Source organism: Rutidosis leptorrhynchoides, chromosome 1 (assembly GCF_046630445.1).
Source record: "Rutidosis leptorrhynchoides isolate AG116_Rl617_1_P2 chromosome 1, CSIRO_AGI_Rlap_v1, whole genome shotgun sequence".
Classification (NCBI taxonomy): domain Eukaryota; kingdom Viridiplantae; phylum Streptophyta; class Magnoliopsida; order Asterales; family Asteraceae; genus Rutidosis; species Rutidosis leptorrhynchoides.
In genome coordinates, this window is record NC_092333.1 from 720,386,051 (window position 1) to 720,409,946 (window position 23,896).

Sequence of the window (23,896 nt, forward strand, 5' to 3'; positions counted from 1 at the left end):
TATTTAAATTCTGTTATATGTTTATGACATCCCTCGTTAATACGCGTTTTAAAATATCTTGTTTAGGTAATTCACGCACCCGAATGAAACTAGAGGGACCATTGTTGCCAAGAGATCAAAGAGGTGACTAGGTCAACTAGTCAACCCTTCACTCTCATCCATTCATTAATTCCCTTTTCTTTTTCCATTTTCTTCACTACATTCTTATTTTCTCTCAAAACACCATTTCAAAGAATCAACATCTAAATCCAAGCTAGCGGGTGTCTTGCAAAACAAATTACATATTTGGAATCCTTGCAACTTCCTCTTCGATTCCATACCGATTTCATTACGTTTGAGTAACTTTCTAAAATCACTAGATTTTGTGTTCTTGATGTTTTTAACTTATAAAGTTGTTAATTAGTGTCTATGGCTCAAGTCTAACATGAATATATGAATTATATGTTCAATCTTGTTATTTTTGATAACTAGCATGAACTTGAAAGTTTGGTGCGTTTGATTGATGATTTGATTGCTTAAATGTTATAAATGCATGTATTAAATGTGTTCCTAACATCACTAGCTTCAATTTGATGTGTAGGTTGTTTTAGAAAACTTCATAAACATGATTAGTGCTTTTGGTGAATTTGGGTTAGGGTTCGGTGAACTTGAAATGAACTTTTGATGTATTGAATGTCATGAATTGTTGTTAGTAAGTAGTTAGTTGTATTGTATGCTTGATTACATACGAAACGGCGCGTTATAGGGATGCATTTAATTCCCGAATCCTATTTTGTGCATTTATGAACTTGAGCATTAATTGAGCATTAAATGTTGGAAAGTCGGTTATTGCAAATGATGTTTTTGGTTGATGAAATATGCTTAGTTGTGTTCTTTGTCAAATTAGCTTTCCAACGATATAAAATGTGTGTCGTAAGAGTTTACGGTTTGTGATTTATGTGAAAATGAAGTTTGATTTGAGACTTGGACAATTGAGACTGACCAGGTACCAGCACCCGTTGATCGCCGCGGCGCGGCAATCCTGGGTCGCGGCGCGACCTAAGCCGTGTTCAGGTTCTGACCTACTTGTCAATTATATGAAAAATATTTGGCACGCTATGGACCTCCGATTCACATGAGACTTGTTCTAACATGCTTATATATGAATAAAAACCTCAGAAAAATAGTTCGGGACCCGACCCGAACGTGTTGACTTTTTCGTTGACTTTGACCGACCAAAGTTTGACTTTTTGTCAAACTTAACCAAATGATTATGCAATCTTTCTAACTTGTTTCTATACTTGTATCTTGCATGAAACTTGGACAATTTGATTCACATGCTACATAATCGAGTCGTAACGAGCCATAGGACTAATTGAACATCTTTGACCTATCGCGTTTACTGATATTGATACGACCTATTTGTTTAGGTCAAGACTAGCATTGTTCTTTGCACACGTTACTTGTTGAAGTACTTATTACTCGTGCATACAAGGTGAGATCATAGTCCCATCTTTCAACAACTTTTAAGCTTTAAACTATGGGATGAGAAACATATACGTATCATACTTTTACACTTGAACACAAATACGAAAACGAACATTCCACGTACGGGTTTGAACAAAAAGCCTCAATTCAATTATCATTAGTCACACTTGCAGGGTGTAAACGTGAACTTATATTATGTGATCACATGGGCTTGACGAGCCTCATTCGGACGGTTCGCTACCGTTAGCGGATGAAATATATTTTCGGGTCTAGTGTATGTTCTAACACTACGCAAAGGGTGCAAAACAGTTAAGTTTGATAATTGGGTGCCCGCGAAACAAATAACAACTTTGGAATGCAAATGATTTTGATAATCATATTATATTAAATCTTGTGGTTCAAATGCAACGTTTACTAAAACACCTATGATTTCACCAACGTTTTCGTTGACAGTTTTCTATATGTTTTCTCAGGTCCTTGAACGCTACTTGATACAAGCTTCCGCACTCTTTTTGATACTTGCTTGGATGTCGAGTATACATGCATAGTTGGAGCGTCTTTTGACTACTTTAAATTGTGTCGCATAGGTTTCTTTCATACGTTAAACTTTGTAATGTAACTAGTCTTTTGAACTACGTTTGTAAACTTGAAACATCCTTTTACTTATGAAATGAATGCGACATATTTTGGCCAAACGTCATGTTAAAGACTTATGACCACGTAACGGGACCTAAGTAGTCGGCGCCGTCAAACATGATTTGGTCGGGTTGCTACAGCAAAGAGCAAGATGCCTCTTGCTCCCTTGCGCCTTGCGTCCTTGTGACCTTAGTCACACTTGAGAGCAAGGAGCAAGGTGCCTCTTGCTCCCTTGCTCCCAGGTGGAAGCAAGGACGCAAAATGACTCTTGCTCCCTTGCTTCCATCTGGGAGCAAGGTGCCTCTTGCTCCCTTGCTCCCAGGTGGAAGCAAGAGAGCAAGATGCACCTTGCGTCCTTGCGTCCACCTGGGAGCAAGGGAGCAAGAGGCACCTTGCGTCCACCTGGGAGCAAGGGAGCAAGAGGCACCTTGCGTCCTTGCTTCCACTGGGAGCAAGGGAGCAAGAGACACCTTGCTAATTGCTCCTTGCTCTCAAGTGTGACTAAGGTCGCAAGGACGCAAGGCGCAAGGGAGCAAGAGGCATCTTGGGGCAAATTTTCAAATTTTTTTTTATGGGTTATCACAAGTTAAAAAAATGAGCTTTTTGTGATAATCCTCGTTACTTATACAAAACCCAAACAATCCATTTTACCTAAATCTAAACACCGATCGATCTTCAATCAAAATTCCCAGCTAATCACAAACAGTGAAATACGATTACGATTCTACATAAAATTGAATTGAAGGCTTTACAAACGACACTCTTCTTCTTCTTCATGAAATTACTTATTATTATTTGAGGTATTTTTCTTAATTTTTTATAATAATAATACTTATTGTTTTAGTTGTTGTATATTTGATGTTTGATGATAAAATAATAATGATTAGATGAATAGGGCTACATTTAATTCAATGTATCTAGTATGCGTAATGTCTATATATTCAGTATTTGCAATTGCAATTGCAAATCATCAGATATGTACTTATGTTTTATATCTGCTGCTACTTTAAATTGCTGATGTTGATGCTGCTGGTTATGTATTATTCCTTCTAATATAATACATTTGTACAACTAGTTTTTTGAAAAGGTTATTATTAGATTTATAATAATCACCAAAATCAACAAGTATTAAATTTGTACCCAGCTAGTTTGGTTCTCTACATGACCCTCCCTTAAGTGCTGTTGCTCTATGTAAATGTTGTTGTACATATGTCCTCGAGAATATGCTTGTTGACTAATAATAATTTAAGATTGTCGTTTGTATCGATCTCGCCCCCATGATAAAAATCTATCTATTTGCTATGATTGATTTATACGTTGGTAATGCGATTCAAAATCTTAACATAGACGTATATTTACTCTGTTTATTATTGAAGAATTAGGTTTTTTTTATTAATTTGCAGTCTGATTAAAATAACCGGTGGCTATTTGTTTGTGTATCTAGGAAAACAAGCATTCGATATGGAAGATTTGAAACATAAGTCTAATAATAAGGATGATTATTATGTGAAGAAAGATGAGTTGAAGAGAGGGCATAGAGATAAGGACCGTAATGGAGGTGATAGACGTAGAGATAAAGAGAAAGATAGGGATAGAGAAAGGAGTGTTGATGACAAGAAGCATAGAGAGAGGCATAGAGATAAGAAGGAGAAAGACAAGGAAAAGGAGAGAAAGGAAAGGGAGAGAGAGAAGGAGCGTGAACGTGAACGTGAAAGAGCCAAGGAGAAAGAGAATAGGGAACGGGAACGGGCGAAAGAAAGAGAAAGGGACAAGGAAAAGGAGAGAAAGGAAAGGGAGAAAGAAAGGGAAAGAAGGGAGAGAAGAGAAAGGGAAGAAAGGGATAGGGAGAAGATGCGAGAGAAACGTAGAGAAGCTGCTGAACGGGATCATCATGGTGGTAATGAGGATGGAAAAGATAGAGGCAGAAAAAGGCGGAGGAGGGACGATGATTATTATAAGGAAGAGAGGGAACATGTTAGCAAAACATCGAGTAGACCAAGTGTGGATAATGGTAGCGGGATAAAGGTGGATGAACGTTTGGCGGTTAAGGAGGTGGTTAAGAGTCGTGAAGCGGATATGGAGGAAGAACAAAGGAAGTTGGATGATGAAATGGAGAAGAGAAGGAGAAGAGTGCAGGAATGGCAGGAAAAAAGGAGGAAGGAAGAATCTGAAAAAGAACAGAATGAAGGGGAAACTACTGAAACTGCTGGTAAGACGTGGACCCTTGATGGGGAGTCGGACGATGAAGAAGCTGTTCATGTAGAGAATGTAGAAGAAGACGGTATGGATGTGGATGAGAATGTGAATGATCCGAGTCGAAACGGTGATGATGTTGTTAATGGGTCAGATAATGGTGGTGATACGGTTCCTGATGTGCAGCAGAATGGGGGTGGTAATATGGATGAGGATGAAATCGACCCGTTAGATGCTTTTATGAATACTATGGTGTTACCTGAAGTTAACAACAAGCTGATAAATACAGAGATTGCGGATCAAAAAACCATTGATTCAAAGAAAGATGATGAAGTTCAGCGGAAAAAGAGTACGGGCAGGATCATTCCGGGTGAAGATTCCGATTCAGAATATCCTGGTATTGAAAATGATGATGATCCTTTAGAAGATGAAGATGATGATGAGTTCATGAAAAGAGTGAAGAAGACAAAAGTTGAGAAACTATCACTGGTTGACCACTCAAAGATCGACTACATTCCATTTAGAAAGGATTTTTATATTCAAGTAAAGGAGATTCAAAAGATGACTCAAGAACAAGTTATTGCATACAGAAAAGAATTGGAGTTGAAGATACATGGAAAAGAGGTACCCAAGCCGATTAAAACGTGGTCCCAAACTGGACTTCCAACTAAAATATTAGAAGCTATAAAAAAGATGAATTATGATAAGCCAATGCCTATTCAAGCACAAGCACTACCTGTTATAATGAGCGGTCGAGACTGTATAGGTGTCGCGAAAACAGGTTCAGGTAAAACCTTAGCGTTTGTATTACCCATGTTGAGACATATAATGGCCCAGCCCGAACTTGAAGCTGGAGATGGGCCCATTGGGCTTGTAATGGCGCCTACACGAGAGCTTGTTCAGCAGATTCACAGTGATATAAGAAAATTTGCCAAAGTTTTGGGTCTCCATTGTGTTCCTGTTTATGGAGGTTCGGGTGTTGCCCAACAAATCAGCGAGTTGAAAAGAGGGGCTGAAATTGTCGTTTGTACCCCTGGTAGAATGATTGATATTCTCTGTACGAGTGGCGGGAAAATCACAAATCTTAGAAGAGTCTCGTATTTGGTTATGGATGAGGCCGATCGCATGTTTGATATGGGTTTTGAGCCACAAATTACCCGGATTGTCCAAAATACCCAACCCAAACGTCAGACTGTACTTTTTTCTGCTACATTTCCTCGTCAGGTTGAAGTATTGGCTAGAAAAGTAGTTGTAAATAGACCCGTTGAGATTCAGGTTGGCGGTAGGAGTGTTGTGAATAAAGACATATCTCAGCTAGTTGAGGTGCGTCCCGAAAATGAAAGGTTTTTAAGATTATTGGAGTTACTTGGTGAATGGTATGAAAAAGGTAAGGTCTTGATATTTGTTCAATCTCAAGAAAAATGTGATGCTTTATTTAGGGATTTGCTTAAACATGGATATCCTTGTTTATCGCTTCACGGGGCTAAAGATCAGACTGATAGAGAATCTACTATTTCTGATTTTAAAAATAACGTATGCAATTTGTTGATTGCAACGAGTATTGCTGCTAGGGGTTTGGATGTAAAGGAGCTTGAACTTGTGATTAATTATGATGTTCCAAATCATTATGAAGATTATGTTCATCGTGTTGGGCGAACAGGAAGAGCAGGAAGAAAAGGTTGTGCGGTCACGTTTTTATCTACTGAAGATGAACGATATGCGCCAGATCTTGTAAAAGCTTTGGAACTTTCAAATCAAGTTGTTCCTGATGATTTAAAAGCTCTTGCTGATGCGTTTATGGCGAAGGTTAATCAGGGAATTGTTCAAGCTCATGGGACTGGTTATGGTGGAAGTGGGTTTAAGTTTAATGATGAGGAAGATGAAGTTAGAAAGGCTGCAAAGAAAGCACAAGCTAAAGAATATGGATTTGAAGAAGATAAATCAGATTCAGAAGATGATGATGACGGGGTGCGAAAGGCGGGTGGCGGTGATATTTCTCAACAAGCGGTTCTTGCTCAAGCTGCCGCCGTTGCTGTCGCCAGTCAACAACCGTCTACTGGCGCAGTGCCTGTAGGTGTTGTTGGTGGTGTAGTTGGAAATGAAGGGGCGGCTAGGGCGGCGGCGTTGGCGGCTGCCATGAACTTGCAGCACAATTTGGCTAGGATTCAGGCTGATTCGTTGCCTGAGCATTATGAAGCAGAGTTAGAGATTAACGATTTTCCTCAGAATGCCAGGTGGAAGGTAACACATAAAGAAACGTTGGGTCCGATTTCTGAATGGACTAGGGCTGCAATTACTACCAGGGGTCAATATGTTCAACCTGGTAGGATCCCAGCACCAGGGGAGAAAAAGCTCTACTTGTTCATTGAAGGAGCTACTGAACAATCTGTTAAGAGGGCCAAAGCAGAACTGAGACGTGTTCTTGAAGATATTACAACACAAGCGTTATCTCTTCCAAATTCACAACCAGGGCGTTACTCTGTTGTTTGAGAATTGCTGGAGTATTTATTGCTCGGCTGCGTATAAGGTGCGTCATGATTTGCTCGCTCTTTGACTAAATTTAATGCATTTTTTAGGCGTGTTTCTCTATGAATTAGGTACTATGTTGATGCTTTTTTGTTGGATATGTATTTGTTGCTTGGTTAGATATATATAATCTTGTTATAATAATAATAATAATAATATAGATATGGATAGTCAATTTTGGTGTATACATATAGTCAATTTTGGTACACAAAGTATGTATTTTTATATTGAGATTTTAGGCTATAAATACTCATGAATGCAAGCATTAAACTTGCACCATTTCTCACACTTACAAAGTGTTTCTTTCTTTCTCTCCATTATCATCTTTGTTCTTACACTTCATTATTAGTATTCTAAATCAAGAATCAAATCACTAAAGGTAGTTATAAGCCTACTGAATTATAACATCAAGAATCAAACCACTAAAGGTAGTTATAAGCCTACTGAATTATAACATCAAGAATCAAACCACTAAAGGTAGTTATAAGCCTACTGAATTATAACACGTTATCAGCACGATAATCTTAATACTAAATATGGTTGGCTCTGCCACCAAAATGATATATGGTCGGTTATACCACCAAAATGATATATGGTCGGTTATACCACCAGAATGATATAGGTCGGTTATACCACCTGAAAAAATATATGGTCGACACTGTCGCCAAATTTTCATTTATGTTTACTAATATTTATATTTTTGTTATATAACATTTATTTATGATTACTTACACATGGTCGACACTGTCACCTACTTATCATTTATGTTATATTAAATTTATGTTTAATGTTTATATACTTATGAATATAAATTGACTCTAATTTATCATGATGTTTGTTTTAATTTTTGATAATAGAAAATGTCGAATCTGGAAAAGCTTAAATTTACTCCTTTAGAATCAACTGGAAACAACTACATGCCATGGGTTATAAAAGTAAAAATGCATCTTAAATCAATGGGCATTCTTGAAACCATAAATGAAAACAACACTTGTTCTGAAAAAGAACAAGCTACGGCATGTTGCTTTATTCATCAACATATTGATGAATGCTTACAAAATAATTATGTGACTGTAGAAGATCCCCATGTTTTATGGGAAGGTCTCAAAAGCAGATTCAATAATCAAAGAGAAATTTTACTTCCAGCTGCAATGGAACAATGGAGAACATTAAGGTTCCAAGACTTTAAGAAAGTAAATGAATACAGCTCAGCTCTGTATAATACATGTTCACAACTTAAATTCTGTGGACATGAAATTAGTGATGCAGACATGATGGAGAAAACTTTCTCCACAATGAATGCTGCAAACATCACAGTGCAAAGAAATTTGAGAATGCTAAAGTTCAAAACATATCCTGAACTTAATTCATATCTCTTAGTTGCAGAGCAAAATGATGAGCTATTAATGAAAAATCAGCAATCCCGTCCTACTGGTACACTTGCAATCCCTGAAGCAAATACTGCAAATAATTATAAACAGGGACAAGGACGCGGGCAAGGTCGTGGTTATAATAACCATCACCATCATCATGCCAAAAGCCATAACTATGGTAGAAACCATCCTTATGGTAATGGTAATGGGCGTGGTCGTGGTCGTGGCCGTGGTGGTCAAAGAAATAGTAATCCACGAAAATATAAATATCAACCACAAAACAAGCCCATTAAACAAGATGTTGAAGAAAATTCTTCTAAAAATTCTGAAGAATCTTGCTACAGATGTGGTAGAATGGGCCACTGGGCTAATACTTGCCGAACATCTAAACATCTTGTTAAGATGTATCAGGATTCGCTGAAAGGTAAAGAAAAGGAAGTAAATTTTGTGGATAATATTGATCCAACAGTCACTGAGAAACCATCTGATTTATATGAAGATTTCTTGAATGTTTAAGTTGTGTGTTTTTTTGAAAAATAAACGATTTAATATCGTCTGTCTTTGTCATTATGTTTGCTAAATGTTTCAGTACTATCTATTTGCGTTTAAAATATTGTGTAATATTAATGTACTCACTATTTATTTCTTATATATGAAGTTCAATATGAATTTTGCTGGAATACAACATCAATCAAGTGGTGGAGATCTCTGTATAGCAGACAGTGGAACTACACACACTATACTTAAATCCGAGAAATATTTTATTGATCTAAAACCAACGGAAGGAACTATACATACAATATCAGGACCTGCTAACTTGATAAAAGGGATAGGAAAGGCAAATTTCATACTACCAAATGGTACAAAATTTTTAATAAATGATGCCTTATTTTCTCCCAAGTCAAGCAGAAATTTATTGAGTTTCTCCGACATATACCTTAACGGGTATGATTATCAGTCAGTGACAACAGAAAATGAGAAATATTTAAGTATCACTGACAAGAGTCATGTGGTTGAAAAACTGCCAAGACTTAGTTCTGGATTACATTATACACATATAAATGTACCAGAAATACATATGGTAGTTAACGAAAAATATATTGATCCTGGTGTATTCAGTTTATGGCATAACAGATTAGGCCATCCAGGATCAACAATGATGAAAAGGATTATTGAATGTACTCATGGACATCCACTAAAGGATAGAAAAATCCATCATGATACAATGGTTCCATGTACATCTTGCTCTCTTGGAAAATTGATAACTAGACCCTCACCACTTAAGGTTGAGAAAGAATCACCAATGTTTCTTGAAAGAATTCAAGGTGATATATGTGGACCAATTCATCCACCATGTGGACCATTTAGATATTTCATGGTTCTAATAGACGCATCTAGCAGATGGTCTCATGTTTGTCTGTTATCAAGCCGTAATGTGGCATTTGCAAAATTTCTTGCCCAAATTATTAAATTGAGAGCTCATTTTCCTGATTACACCATTAAAAGGGTGAGACTTGATAATGCTGGTGAATTTACATCTCAAGCATTTAATGACTATTGCATGTCTATAGGAATTGTTGTTGAACATTCTGTTGCTCATGTGCATACACAAAATGGTTTAGCCGAGTCATTGATTAAACGTTTACAGTTAATCGCTAGACCATTGATAATGAGAACAAAACTCCCTGTATCTATATGGGGTCATGCAATTTTACATGCTGATGCATTGATTCGCATCAGACCAAGTGCAAGTCATAAATATTCCCCCCTACAACTTGCTTTTGGTCAAGAGCCAAATATTTCCCATCTTAGAACATTTGGTTGTGCAGTGTATGTTCCAATTGCGACACCACAACGTACAAAAATGGGTCCTCAAAGGAGGTTGGGAATATATGTTGGATATGAAACATCTTCAATATTAAGGTATATTGAACCTATGACAGGTGACGTTTTTACAGCACGTTTTGCTGATTGTCATTTTAATGAAACATTGTTCCCTAGATTAGGGGGAGAAATGAAAAATAAAGAAAATGATGTTTCATGGTGTGAACCTCAATTAAAGTATCTTGATCCTCGCACAAAAGAATGCGAGACAGAAGTTCAAAAGATAATGCATATACAAGAACTTGCAAATCAATTGCCTGATGCATTTACAGATACAAAAACGGTGACAAAATCATATATACCAGCAGTAAATACTCCAGCTCGAATTGAAATTCCAAAAGCTGGCAATAACGTCACTCATGAATCTTTGCCACGTCAGAAACGTGGAAGACCAATCGGTTCAAAGGATAAAAATCCTCGAAAAAGAAAATCAGCTGATAATGAAGTAAAAGAAAGTGTTCAAGAAGAACCACAAATCAGTACTCCTACTGCAGAGGAGATTGATGATGTCAATACAGAAATTGCAATCAATTATGCATATTCAAAAATATTATGGAACCGAAATGAAATGAAAAATCTTGATGAGAAATTTTCATTTAATGTTGCATATGACATCATGAATAATGATGATGATCCAGAACCAACATCTATGGTTGAATGTCAAAATAGACATGATTGAGCTCAATGGAAAGAAGCAATACGAGCTGAATTAGAATCACTCAATAAAAGAAAAGTTTTCGGATCCATCATTCTCACTCCTAAAGATGTGAAACCTGTAGGATACAGATGGATTTTTGTCCGAAAAAGAAATGAGAAAAATGAAGTTACAAGGTATAAAGCTAGACTTGTAGCTCAAGGTTTTTCTCAAAGACCGGGAATTGATTATGAAGAAACTTATTCTCCTGTTATGGATGCAATTACTTTTAGGTACTTAATCAGTCTGGCAGTTTCTAAAAATTTAGAAATGCATCTCATGGATGTTGTGACTGCTTATCTATATGGATCACTTGATAGTGATATATATATGAAGATACCTGAAGGATTTAAGGTACCAGAAGCATCAAATGCAAAACCCAAAGAAATGTATTCGATTAAATTACAAAGATCTTTATATGGGTTAAAACAATCGGGACGTATGTGGTATAACCGATTAAGTGATTACTTGATAAGCAAAGGGTATACAAATAATCTTACTTGCCCTTGTGTTTTCATTAAGAAAACAACATCCGGATATGTGATCATAGCTGTTTATGTTGATGATCTTAACATCATAGGTACAAATAAAGAGATCCATGAAGCCATTCAACTTCTAAAGAAAGAATTTGAAATGAAAGATCTCGGAAAAACCAAGTATTGCCTTGGTTTACAAATTGAGCATATGCCTAATGGTTTACTTGTACATCAAACAACATATACTGAAAAGATTTTGAAACGTTTCAATATGGACAAGGCAAAACCATTAAGTACTCCTATGGTTGTTAGATCACTCAATGTTGAAGCTGATCCATTTCGTCCATGTGAAGATCAAGAAGACATTCTTGGACCAGAAGTACCATATCTTAGTGCAATTGGAGCTCTTATGTATCTTACAAATTGTACAAGACCTGACATTTCTTTTGCAGTTAATTTGTTGGCAAGGTTCAGCTCTGCTCCTACCAAAAGACACTGGAATGGGATCAAACACATATTTCGATACCTTCGAGGAACTACTGATTTAGGATTATTTTATTCTAACGAATCAAAACAAGATTTGGTTGGTTATGCAGATGCAGGTTATTTATCTGATCCACATAAAGCTAAATCTCAAACTGGATATGTATTCCTAAATGGAGGTACTGCAATATCATGGCGTTCTCAAAAACAAACACTTGTTGCTACATCGTCAAATCATGCCGAAGTGATTGCATTACATGAAGCTACTCGAGAATGTTTTTGGTTGAGATCAATGACACAACTCATTACTGATTCTTGTGGACTAGAACGCGATAAAAGTCCAACAACTATCTATGAAGATAATGCAGCTTGCATAGCACAGATGAAAGAAGGGTATATCAAAAGTGACCGAACAAAACACATACCACCTAGATTCTTCTCATACACTCAAAATCTCATTAAGGACAACCAGATTGAAATGAGATATGTGCAATCTAGCAAAAACTCTGCTGATCTTTTCACGAAAGCACTTCCAACTGCTATTTTCAGAACACACGTTCATAACATTGGCATGAGACATGTTCAAAAGATGTAACAGCTGAAGCGATGTCTACTTGAGGGGGAGTCAACTCCATGCTGCACTCTTTTTCCCTTAGCTAAAGTTTTTTCCCACTGGGTTTTCTTTAGCAAGGTTTTTAACGAGGCAGTAATTTATAGTTGATCTTCAACAAAATAAAATTGCTATCCAAGGGGGAGTGTTATAATAATAATAATAATAATATAGATATGGATAGTCAATTTTGGTGTATACATATAGTCAATTTTGGTACACAAAGTATGTATTTTTATATTGAGATTTTAGGCTATAAATACTCATGAATGCAAGCATTAAACTTGCACCATTTCTCACACTTACAAAGTGTTTCTTTCTTTCTCTCCATTATCATCTTTGTTCTTACACTTCATTATTAGTATTCTAAATCAAGAATCAAATCACTAAAGGTAGTTATAAGCCTACTGAATTATAACATCAAGAATCAAACCACTAAAGGTAGTTATAAGCTTACTGAATTATAACATCAAGAATCAAACCACTAAAGGTAGTTATAAGCCTACTGAATTATAACAAATCTAATGATATATGATATATTGATGGTCAACATGTGTATACTTTCATATTTATTTGTTTTTATTATGTATTTGTAGCTTGGCTTGAAGGAGGGATCCGGCTTGTGGCATGTGTTGAGAGCAATTGTATCTTTTTTTCATAGACAATTGCTTTTAATGGCTGCCAGGAGATGGCGATTACTAAGAGCATGTATGACTGACTGACTGACGTATATTGAAGCTTCAGTCTTGAGTTGCATAGTTTTTGTAATCATCAGTGTATGTTCTGATTTGAGCATTCATTTCTGATTTTGTAGGTTGGCGGGGGAACGTGCTTTTGTTGCTTCTGACTCTGTTCTCAAGTTATGACCTACTAGTGCTCTAATGTAGCACCATTACTTTGAATGTGGGGCCCCTTTTATTGCCATGGGTTATAGACAATATAGAGTAGTTGCTATAGGGTTTTCTTTTAGCTTCCCTTGGAAGCGCATTGTCCCATAATTAACTACTCCTACATTGACATCTGGGATTAGACCGACCAAGCAAAATTTCCAATATAGACATTTGGAACATAAACAATGCAAATTATGTGCATTAGGTTAGGCGTAGTAGATTAGTAGCGTGTGATCTATTCCTTTGAAAACTTTTCTTGATTTTTTTTACTTATGTTGTGCACGTGTGCTATAATAACTACCATACTTGTTCCGTTTACATGCTTATTATAATTTCATTGATGATACTGACGGTTTTAGCATTACAAGGTTGTAAGATTGTCGTTGTGAAGGATGGATGAAGCATGTTGCGTTATATCAAATGTCATCTGCTTGAAGAACAGTGCATTATTATTATTGGTTATACAACTGATCGAAAGCTGTAGCAGTTTTTGAAAACTCTGTGGTCCCTTTACTTATGAAAACTATCGTGGTTTGTTTGTCTTTTATTATATTAGTTTTGTTTTTTACTTATGAATATCCAACTATTGGGAATGTGTAATATCAACTGCCGCTAGCTAATACTCTATAAAGTTTTTTTTTTCTTTTTTTTTATTAATTTGAAAACTGCTACATTGATATCTTGTTTCTCATTGCTAAATTTATGTAATAATTTTATGAAATGGATGTCGAGATGGGTTACATGTTGCAGTGTTTCATTACGTTAATAGTGTCAGATTTGCGTCTCCTGTACCTGGATAGAATAGTCGTATATAATACTTGCAAAAACGTTATATTTTCTCTGAAGCAACAAGTGTGCTTTGGACTCGGTCCATGATTGTTTCTGCAATGTTCCAGGTCAAAGTTTTAATGTTGTGCTGTGTGAATGCATTTTGCTTTACACGGTGGTTTTCGTTTCATAAAAATTCTAGTTTGAAAATAATCATAGGGAGATCTTAATAAACAAGACTCATGCTCTTGTGGGCATGATTTATACAAGGCATAGCGTCAACACGTGGATGATTTTTTTTTTTTCTTTTACGTAAGATCGGGTTCCATTATTAAGATGCCTCCCGTTCAGATGTGAAGATTAGGAAAATGTGTCAAAATGATATGGTTTTGGATGTCCTTAAGGCAACATTTTGCCATCTCTCTCTCTCTCAAAGACATCCATACCCTTCGTCTGCTACCGCCAGGTAGAATTCTATTGTCATGTGTTTTGAATAGAGAAGATATTTTGTGTTTGATTATATGATCTTAGGGTAAATTTGTCATTGTAATCCTTCTTATTGAGCACAATTAGTACCTGAGTGGTAGTGGCCTGCCTCTAACACAGGTCAGGAGTTCGACTCCACTCCAGGACAACAATTAATGCAATTCTATCCCTGTCATGTAAAGATCCATCCATGGCACCTTTCCCACATTGTGTTGGGGGTAAAGGGGAGGGGAGTTTTACTTGGCCGTGCCCTCCGGGATAGGGGGCGGGTTAATATCACTGCATCGGCATAGTCGAAACGGGAGATGATCGCAACGGGTGGTTAAGTTCCCCTCGGGTGATCCCAAATTCGCTGTTCTGAAAAAAACAATTAGTAAATATGATTACTCACTGATTACTACATGTTGCCATTCAATACCCATGTATATCATTATTCATATATGACTTACAAAATTTGAAATCTCTTTCAAAATCAGAACAACTTTTTCTTTTTAGTAAAAAATTAAATTATTTTCGAGGTTTTATTTTATGTATATACTTTTTAAGGACAGCTTTTTCTTTTTAGTAAAAATTTAAATTATTTTCAAGGTTTTATTTTATGTATATACTTTTTATATCATGTTCTAATAATGACTACATAATATTATTATATTTTAACTTCGTGTATACATTTAATCATATGGATATATTATATTACATTCTTTTCCATTATTATTCTCTCCTCTCTTTTCCTTCCATCTACGTAAAATATTGATTCTTGCTATTTTCCAGATATGGTTTTACTTGTGAGGCCGTGAGGGGTAATATTGAGAAACGATAGGCCTGCCATTTTGGACAACACCCCCTTTTTGCTTGACAGAATAATCCTCTCATGTAGATAGATTCATTTCTTAAGTTATATACATGTTTCTACCGAATAAGCTTCCCAATCAATTCAACTCATTTAGCTGAAAATAAACAGGCCCATTAGTATGTGAAAAAGGCTTTTTAAGTGGACCAGCCGCCGAAAGCCCAATAAACATCGAAACTGACATGTTCGGCGTCGGCCTGGGTTATACTCCAAGGAACGGGATATCTTTGCAAAATTCGCCTTGGAACAAAACAAACTACTTCGACTCTACATTATACATCAAAATTTGTTAATTTAATCTTTAATTAATATAATTTATTGTTGTTAATGTAAAAATTGTCGATTATGTTAATTGTTGTGTAGACCTTGGATTAAGGTTATTGTTGCATGAACGATTACAAAATACAAAATTTAAGATAAGTTTCAGATTTATTAATTCGAGTTCGTAGTGTAAACTAAAGTTAAGATTTGATTCATGTCCTTACAATATGATTTAATTGATTTTAAATTCGTTAATCATTAATTAAATTTGTTGCTGTTTTTCAATTTCAAAGTTATCTTTGTTTTTACGAAGGAAACAACTGTTGGAAGGGGTTGGGGTCTGCTTTCGGTGTTTAATTATATATTTATATTTATAATTTATAATATATAAATAATTGGGTGTGATAGAATTGCTGTAGATAGATTATAATGAAAATATGATGTAAATCCTTTGAAATTGAACTTCTAAAAGATTCTGCATAAAGAATCCAAGCTTTAATTTTTGTAATGAATTACTGTATTGGTGAATGAGGAGTAGATGAATTGATGTTTTGACTAAACTATGTTGATTAGTACTCGGTAATAATTAACAGTTGTAATCTTGTTGCAGGTTTTGAAAACAATTTAATCATTAACTATGGATTGGTGTTGAAAACAATTCAATCATTAACTATGGATTGGTTGAATATCTTGACTAAATTACTTGATATAGTCGCACAGAAAAGTATCAAATTTCATGAAGATGATCTCACTTTCTCTAGTGTGTGTAAATCTTGGTGTTCGGCTGCGGCACAAATTGAAACCAAAGTCCGATACCCCAATGGGCTTCCTTCGCGGTTGCCATCCCTTTTGCTTGCTGAGAAATTAGAAGATAAAGAGTTTCGCCAGCTATATTTACTATCAAACCAGAGCATTCACAAGATACGACTTCCAGAAGCATATGGTAAGTTTTGTATGCCTTCACGTGGGTGGCTCTTAACAGTTGGAGATGATACGGCTACTAAACTCATAAATCCATTATCATGTGAGATCATCGATCTTCCAAATAAAATTGCATATACACACATTTAAGAAAAGAAATTTCACAAACCGATCACAATTTAAACTTATTACTCAATTCTTTACTAGACTCAAATTTACACGTGAATGGTCATCTTAAAAAGACAAAGTTACGCTTAGGGTCCCTGTGGTATGTTCAAAGAGGGTACAAACGATTTTTTTTTTTTGCGTGGAGAATGCCTGTAATATATCCCCGTTGCACAATGATTCCAAAATATTAACACCGTCAATTCTAGTTGTACCTCACATTCTATGCACGTGAGAAATAAAGCGTTTTTTTTTTCCTTTCTCATTTAATTAACTCTGCTTCTTACAATCTCATCTATCTATCTTTCTGATAACCTAATCCAAACAAAAATTTTTATGAAAGAAGACACAATATATGTTAGTAGTATAGGTTTTGGAAAGGAAGCAAAAGATGGAAGTTTAAATTCAGAATAATCACGGCCCAATACCCAATTGTATTGCATTTACATACCTACTTATAAAAAATTCACTTTATTGTTTATATTTTCTACTTTGGCCGATAGTTCAAATGAAAAAAGACCGTTATGAAATTGCTTAGGGGTTATTGACGAAAAACAATGGCCCATGCAGGTCTCGAACCTGCGACCTTCGCGTTATTAGCACGACGCTCTAACCAGCTGAGCTAATAGGCCTATGCTTTTATTTTTATTTTTCCCTAGAACTAACTAAAAGTACGAACCCTATTTATTCACATGTTCCTAATTTCATGTACATTACTACGAGTATCGTTTAAGCCTCAAATCCTAGTGCTGTTGTGAGATGGTTAGTTTAAAAAGTTATACGTTTTGGAGGGAATTTTTGCAGGTTCGTGAGATGGTTAACGTAGTTGCGTTAAACTGCCTTAAAAGTATAGGAGTACGCTATTTCAACACTATTTTGTTTCATAATGCCCAGACTGGTAAGATGGAAATACGATTAGCTTTTAGTATGGCTTTAGTCAGATTGATCTGCAAACACTGTTTGAATGTATATGTACCTATATTGATTACGTGTGAAATCGGATTAGAATGAAAATACTTCTGAAATCCTATTTTTGAAAATGAAATTTCGTTTAGGTTATATATAAGATTTATATATGCAAAAGCATTGTTCGTATTTCTGATTCTAATATTCCTTTTCCCTGTATAATTATAAAAGTAATATATAAGTTTTGGTGGCAGTTCTTTTTCCAATAAAATTACTATGATAATGAAATGGATGATACTATTATTTATACGAAATATTCTTCTCCTTTGTTAGTACGGAAAGGTATTCCTATTTTAGGGGTGAGTTTCTGATGCAAAGCCTCTAAAGATTGCTTTAATATTCTTCTCCTTTGATACTACCGAAATGATACTACCGAAAGGTATTGATCCTATTCTTGTAGTTGTTCATGCTAAGTATATATATATATGTTATGCCTAATTTTCGTTTGGTTTGATTTGCTCAAATTTGGTTTAATTTATAACAATAGCTTTTTTTAATGGAGGAATTATTAAGGTCACTGACGGGGGCCATAAGTCACCCACTTGATCATATCAAGGAAGTCACATGTCATGCTCACTTCCTACATCCGTTAGGAGGAAACTTTGGGATATTGCACCCAAGAAAAACCCCGAGAAAACCTTGCTAGATATGGACATAACCCACTATTTGTAAGAAAACACTTAGAGAACTCCATAATCAATTGTAAAGCAAATTGCATTATTGAATCCCCTATTGTTCTCAGCATGACTTTGTTAGAAATCGGATATGAATTGACTGCCGGATTCGTTCTTGAATCGTGTAATCACTGTCTCTATAAAGTATTTCGACCCTACGATTGCCACAGTTGCACGAAATCTTTATAGGGATCAAACAAGAACGCAATCAGTGTTTTGGGCAACGAAATCACTGATCAAATTGTTAGAGAATTTGTGTGTGTTTCTGTTGGTTTGATGAATGCAGAATGATGAACAAAAACGTTCATTAAACTGTTATAGGAAACAGTTAAACCGAAAGGGTGTAACCCTTCAATTTTGGCGGGAAATTCGGGTATACCAAAAGATGCAACTATTCGCTTATACTCATTCGGGACCCCAGCCAGGGGCGCTGCCCCTTGGACCCCGCAAGGGGGCGCAGCCCCCTTGACCCCCGCATTTTGCGCGACAGTTAGTAGCCAACTCTTACGGGCGTGTACTCCACACTCTCCGAACCCGTTGGTAAGTATAACTAGCTAACACCTGCATTCAAGTAAATCGCAACTAACTAAAATGTACGTTGGAAGACACTAAAATCACCAACAAATCCCCCCCATTTTAGTGTAATCCTTGATTTACTAAAATAACTAAACAACAGAACAAACTAATGCATAAATGGAAATGTTCATGAAGAATTGAATTTCCACTTAGTATAATATTTACGAGAATTCGAAAATCAGGGTGTTCACGAGGAATTGAACCCTTCAATTCATATGAAAACTATAAAATAATATACACATCAGTTTCTTACATATCCCTAAAACAATCTTGACACTATTATAAGCCATGTGTCCCAATCCTTCAGTGAACATATTGGCAGCTAAGTCCAAAGCTCCATTGAAGCGGCAAAACTTCATGCTCACATAGGTAGTCCTTTTACATCTTGCACCTGCATATGCAATTTTTCAAAAGAACTATTAAGAAGAATAACTTCAACCTAACTCAACTTGCAGGTCTAAACACATACTTTGGGATCAGAATATTATGTGTTTCAATCTTCAAAAAGTAAGCTTACCTCATTGAATTCAGCTTCTAGCGTTGTACTAGAAGGGAATTGGGCGTCTCACTTTGGAAGATCTATATGGACTTCAATCCCACTCCAATAGCCGACTTGTGCACTAAGTCTCGGGCTAACGCTTTTGTCAAGTGATCCGCTAAGTTTTGTTGCGATCTAACGAAACTTACGGATATCACTCCATGTGAAATCAGCTCGCGAACCATACTATGTCTAACACCTAAGTGTCTAGACTTTCCATTGTACATTTGGCTATAAGCCTTAGCTAAAGTAGCTTCACTGTCACAACGGATAGAAATAGGAGATATTGGCTTTGGCCACAAAGGAATTTCATGAATCAGATTCCTCAACCAATCAGCTTCCTTACCAGCTGCAGCTAAAGCTACAAATTCAGACTCCATGGTTGAATTTGTAATACACGTTTGCTTCTTAGAAGCCCATGATATAGCACCTCCTCCAAGTAGGAATATCCAACCAGTCGTAGATGAATGATCTTCGACGTTGGTTATCCAACTTGCATCCGAATATCCTTCCAAAACTGAAGGAAACCCGGTATAAGTGATACCATAATCCATAGTACCCTTTAAATACTTGAATACTCTAACCACAGCACGCCAATGAGTAGCATTCGGATTACTAGTAAACCTACTCAGCTTTCCCACTATGAAAGCAATATCGGGGCGTGTGCTGAAATGTCCCGTTCTTATTGATTAAAAACGTTCCATATTAATTGATTTCGTTGCGAGGTTTTGACCTCTATATGAGACGTTTTTCAAAGACTGCATTCATTTTTAAACAAACCATAACCTTTATTTCATCAATAAAGGTTTAAAAAGCTTTACGTAGATTATCAAATAATGATAATCTAAAATATCCTGTTTACACACGACCATTACATAATGGTTTACAATACAAATATGTTACAACAAAATAAGTTTCTTGAATGCAGTTTTTACACAATATCATACAAGCATGGACTCCAAATCTTGTCCTTATTTAAGTATGCGACAGCGGAAGCTCTTAATAATCACCTGAGAATAAACATGCTTAAAACGTCAACAAAAATGTTGGTGAGTTATAGGTTTAACCTATATATATCAAATCGTAACAATAGACCACAAGATTTCATATTTCAATACACATCCCATACATAGAGATAAAAATCATTCATATGGTGAACACCTGGTAACCGACAATAACAAGATGCATATATAAGAATATCCCCATCATTCCGGGACACCCTTCGGATATGATATAAATTTCGAAGTACTAAAGCATCCGGTACTTTGGATGGGGTTTGTTAGGCCCAATAGATCTATCTTTAGGATTCGCGTCAATTAGGGTGTCTGTTCCCTAATTCTTAGATTACCAGACTTAATAAAAAGGGGCATATTCGATTTCGATAATTCAACCATAGAATGTAGTTTCACGTACTTGTGTCTATTTTGTAAATCATTTATAAAACCTGCATGTATTCTCATCCCAAAAATATTAGATTTTAAAAGTGGGACTATAACTCACTTTCACAGATTTTTACTTCGTCGGGAAGTAAGACTTGGCCACTGGTTGATTCACGAACCTATAACAATATATACATATATATCAAAGTATGTTCAAAATATATTTACAACACTTTTAATATATTTTGATGTTTTAAGTTTATTAAGTCAGCTGTCCTCGTTAGTAACCTACAACTAGTTGTCCACAGTTAGATGTACAGAAATAAATCGATAAATATTATCTTGAATCAATCCACGACCCAGTGTATACGTATCTCAGTATTGATCACAACTCAAACTATATATATTTTGGAATCAACCTCAACCCTGTATAGCTAACTCCAACATTCACATATAGAGTGTCTATGGTTGTTCCGAAATATATATAGATGTGTCGACATGATAGGTCGAAACATTGTATACGTGTCTATGGTATCTCAAGATTACATAATATATAATACAAGTTGATTAAGTTATGGTTGGAATAGATTTGTTACCAATTTTCACGTAGCTAAAATGAGAAAAATTATCCAATCTTGTTTTACCCATAACTTCTTCATTTTAAATCCGTTTTGAGTGAATCAAATTGCTATGGTTTCATATTGAACTTTATTTTATGAATCTAAACAAAAAAAGTATAGGTTTCTAGTCGGAAAAATAAGTTACAAGTCGTTTTTGTACAGGTAGTCATTTCAGTCGAAAGAACGACGTCTAGATGACCATTTTAGAAAACATACTTCCACTTTGAGTTTAACCATAATTTTTGGATATAGTTTCATGTTCATAATAAAAATCATTTTCTCAGAATAACAACTTTTAAATCAAAGTTTATCATAGTTTTTAATTAACTAACCCAAAACAGCCCGCGGTGTTACTACGACGGCGTAAATCCGGTTTTACGGTGTTTTTCGTGTTTCCAGGTTTTAAATCATTAAGTTAGCATATCATATAGATATAGAACATGTGTTTAGTTGATTTTAAAAGTCAAGTTAGAAGGATTAACTTTTGTTTGCGAACAAGTTTAGAATTAACTAAACTATGTTCTAGTGATTACAAGTTTAAACCTTCGAATAAGATAGCTTTATATGTATGAATCGAATGATGTTATGAACATCATTACTACCTTAAGTTCCTTGGATGAACCTACTGGAAAAGAGAAAAATGGATCTAGCTTCAATGGATCCTTGGATGGCTCAAAGTTCTTGAAACAAAATCATGACACGAAAACAAGTTCAAGTAAGATCATCACTTGAAATAAGATTGTTATAGTTATAGAAATTGAACCAAAGTTTGAATATGATTATTACCTTGTATTAGAATGATAACCTACTGTAAGAAACAAAGATTTCTTGAGGTTGGATGATCACCTTACAAGATTGGAAGTGAGCTAGCAAACTTGAAAGTATTCTTGATTTTATGAAACTAGAACTTTTGGAATTTATGAAGAACACTTAGAACTTGAAGATAGAACTTGAGAGAGTTCAATTAGATGAAGAAAATTGAAGAATTAAAGTGTTTGTAGGTGTTTTTGGTCGTTGGTGTATGGATTAGATATAAAGGATATGTAATTTTGTTTTCATGTAAATAAGTCATGAATGATTACTCATATTTTTGTAATCTTATGAGATATTTCATGCTAGTTGCCAAATGATGGTTCCCACATGTGTTAGGTGACTCACATGGGCTGCTAAGAGCTGATCATTGGAGTGTATATACCAATAGTACATACATCTAAAAGCTGTGTATTGTACGAGTACGAATACGGGTGCATACGAGTAGAATTGTTGATGAAACTGAACGAGAATGTAATTGTAAGCATTTTTGTTAAGTAGAAGTATTTTGATAAGTGTATTGAAGTCTTTCAAAAGTGTATAAATACATATTAAAACACTACATGTATATACATTTTAACTGAGTCGTTAAGTCATCGTTAGTCGTTACATGTAAGTGTTGTTTTGAAACCTTTAGGTTAACGATCTTGTTAAATGTTGTTAACCCAATGTTTATAATAACAAAAGAGATTTTAAATTATTATATTATCATGATATTATGATGTACAAATATCTCTTAATATGATATATATACATTAAATGTCGTTACAACGATAAACGTTACATATATGTCTCGTTTCAAAATCATTAAGTTAGTAGTCTTGTTTTTACATATGTAGTTCATTGTTAATATAATTAATGATATGTTTACTTATCATAATATCATGTTAACTATATATATAACCATATATATGTCATCATATAGTTTTTTTACAAGTTTTAACGTTCGTGAATCACCGGTCAACTTGGGTGGTCAATTGTCTATATGAAACCTATTTCAATTAATCAAGTCTTAACAAGTTTGATTGCTTAACATGTTGGAAACATTTAATCATGTAAACATCAATCTCAATTAATATATATAAACATGGAAAAGTTCGGGTCACTACAGTACCTACCCGTTAAATAAATTTCGTCCCGAAATTTTAAGCTGTTGAAGGTGTTGACGAATCTTCTGGAAATAGATGCGGGTATTTCTTCTTCATCTGATCTTCACGCTCCCAGGTGAACTCGGGTCCTCTACGAGCATTCCATCGAACCTTAACAATTGGTATCTTGTTTTGCTTAAGTCTTTTAACCTCACGATCCATTATTTCGACGGGTTCTTCGATGAATTGGAGTTTTTCGTTGATTTGGATTTCATCTAACGGAATAGTGAGATCTTCTTTAGCAAAACATTTCTTCAAATTCGAGACGTGGAAAGTGTTATGTACAGCCGCGAGTTGTTGAGGTAACTCAAGTCGGTAAGCTACTGGTCCGACACGATCAATAATCTTGAATGGTCCAATATACCTTGGATTTAATTTCCCTCGTTTACCAAATCGAACAACGCCTTTCCAAGGTGAAACTTTAAGCATGACCATCTCTCCAATTTCAAATTCTATATCTTTTCTTTTAATGTCAGCGTAGCTCTTTTGTCGACTTTGGGCG

General features: G+C 35.4%; 1 protein-coding gene and 1 non-coding gene across 2 annotated transcripts; one reads left to right on the forward strand and one right to left on the reverse strand.

The window, feature by feature from the left end:
• Positions 1-2,771: 2,771 nt before the first annotated feature.
• LOC139886289 (DEAD-box ATP-dependent RNA helicase 45-like) lies at positions 2,772-13,830 on the forward strand. Its single transcript, XM_071870055.1, has 4 exons — positions 2,772-2,903; positions 3,548-6,823; positions 12,939-13,050; positions 13,157-13,830. Exon 2 carries the CDS (start codon positions 3,565-3,567, stop codon positions 6,784-6,786), a length of 3,222 nt encoding a protein of 1,073 aa, XP_071726156.1. The 5' UTR covers positions 2,772-2,903; positions 3,548-3,564; the 3' UTR covers positions 6,787-6,823; positions 12,939-13,050; positions 13,157-13,830.
• Positions 13,831-17,241: 3,411 nt separating this feature from the next.
• On the reverse strand, positions 17,242-17,315 carry TRNAI-AAU (transfer RNA isoleucine (anticodon AAU)). The gene has a single exon. It is a non-coding gene; the product is annotated as a tRNA-Ile (tRNA).
• Positions 17,316-23,896: the final 6,581 nt, after the last annotated feature.

Bases quoted from the DNA above. Each gene is read 5' to 3' on its own strand.
- LOC139886289 (XM_071870055.1), top strand. From the start codon at position 3,565: ATGGAAGATTTGAAACATAAGTCTAATAATAAGGATGATTATTATGTG.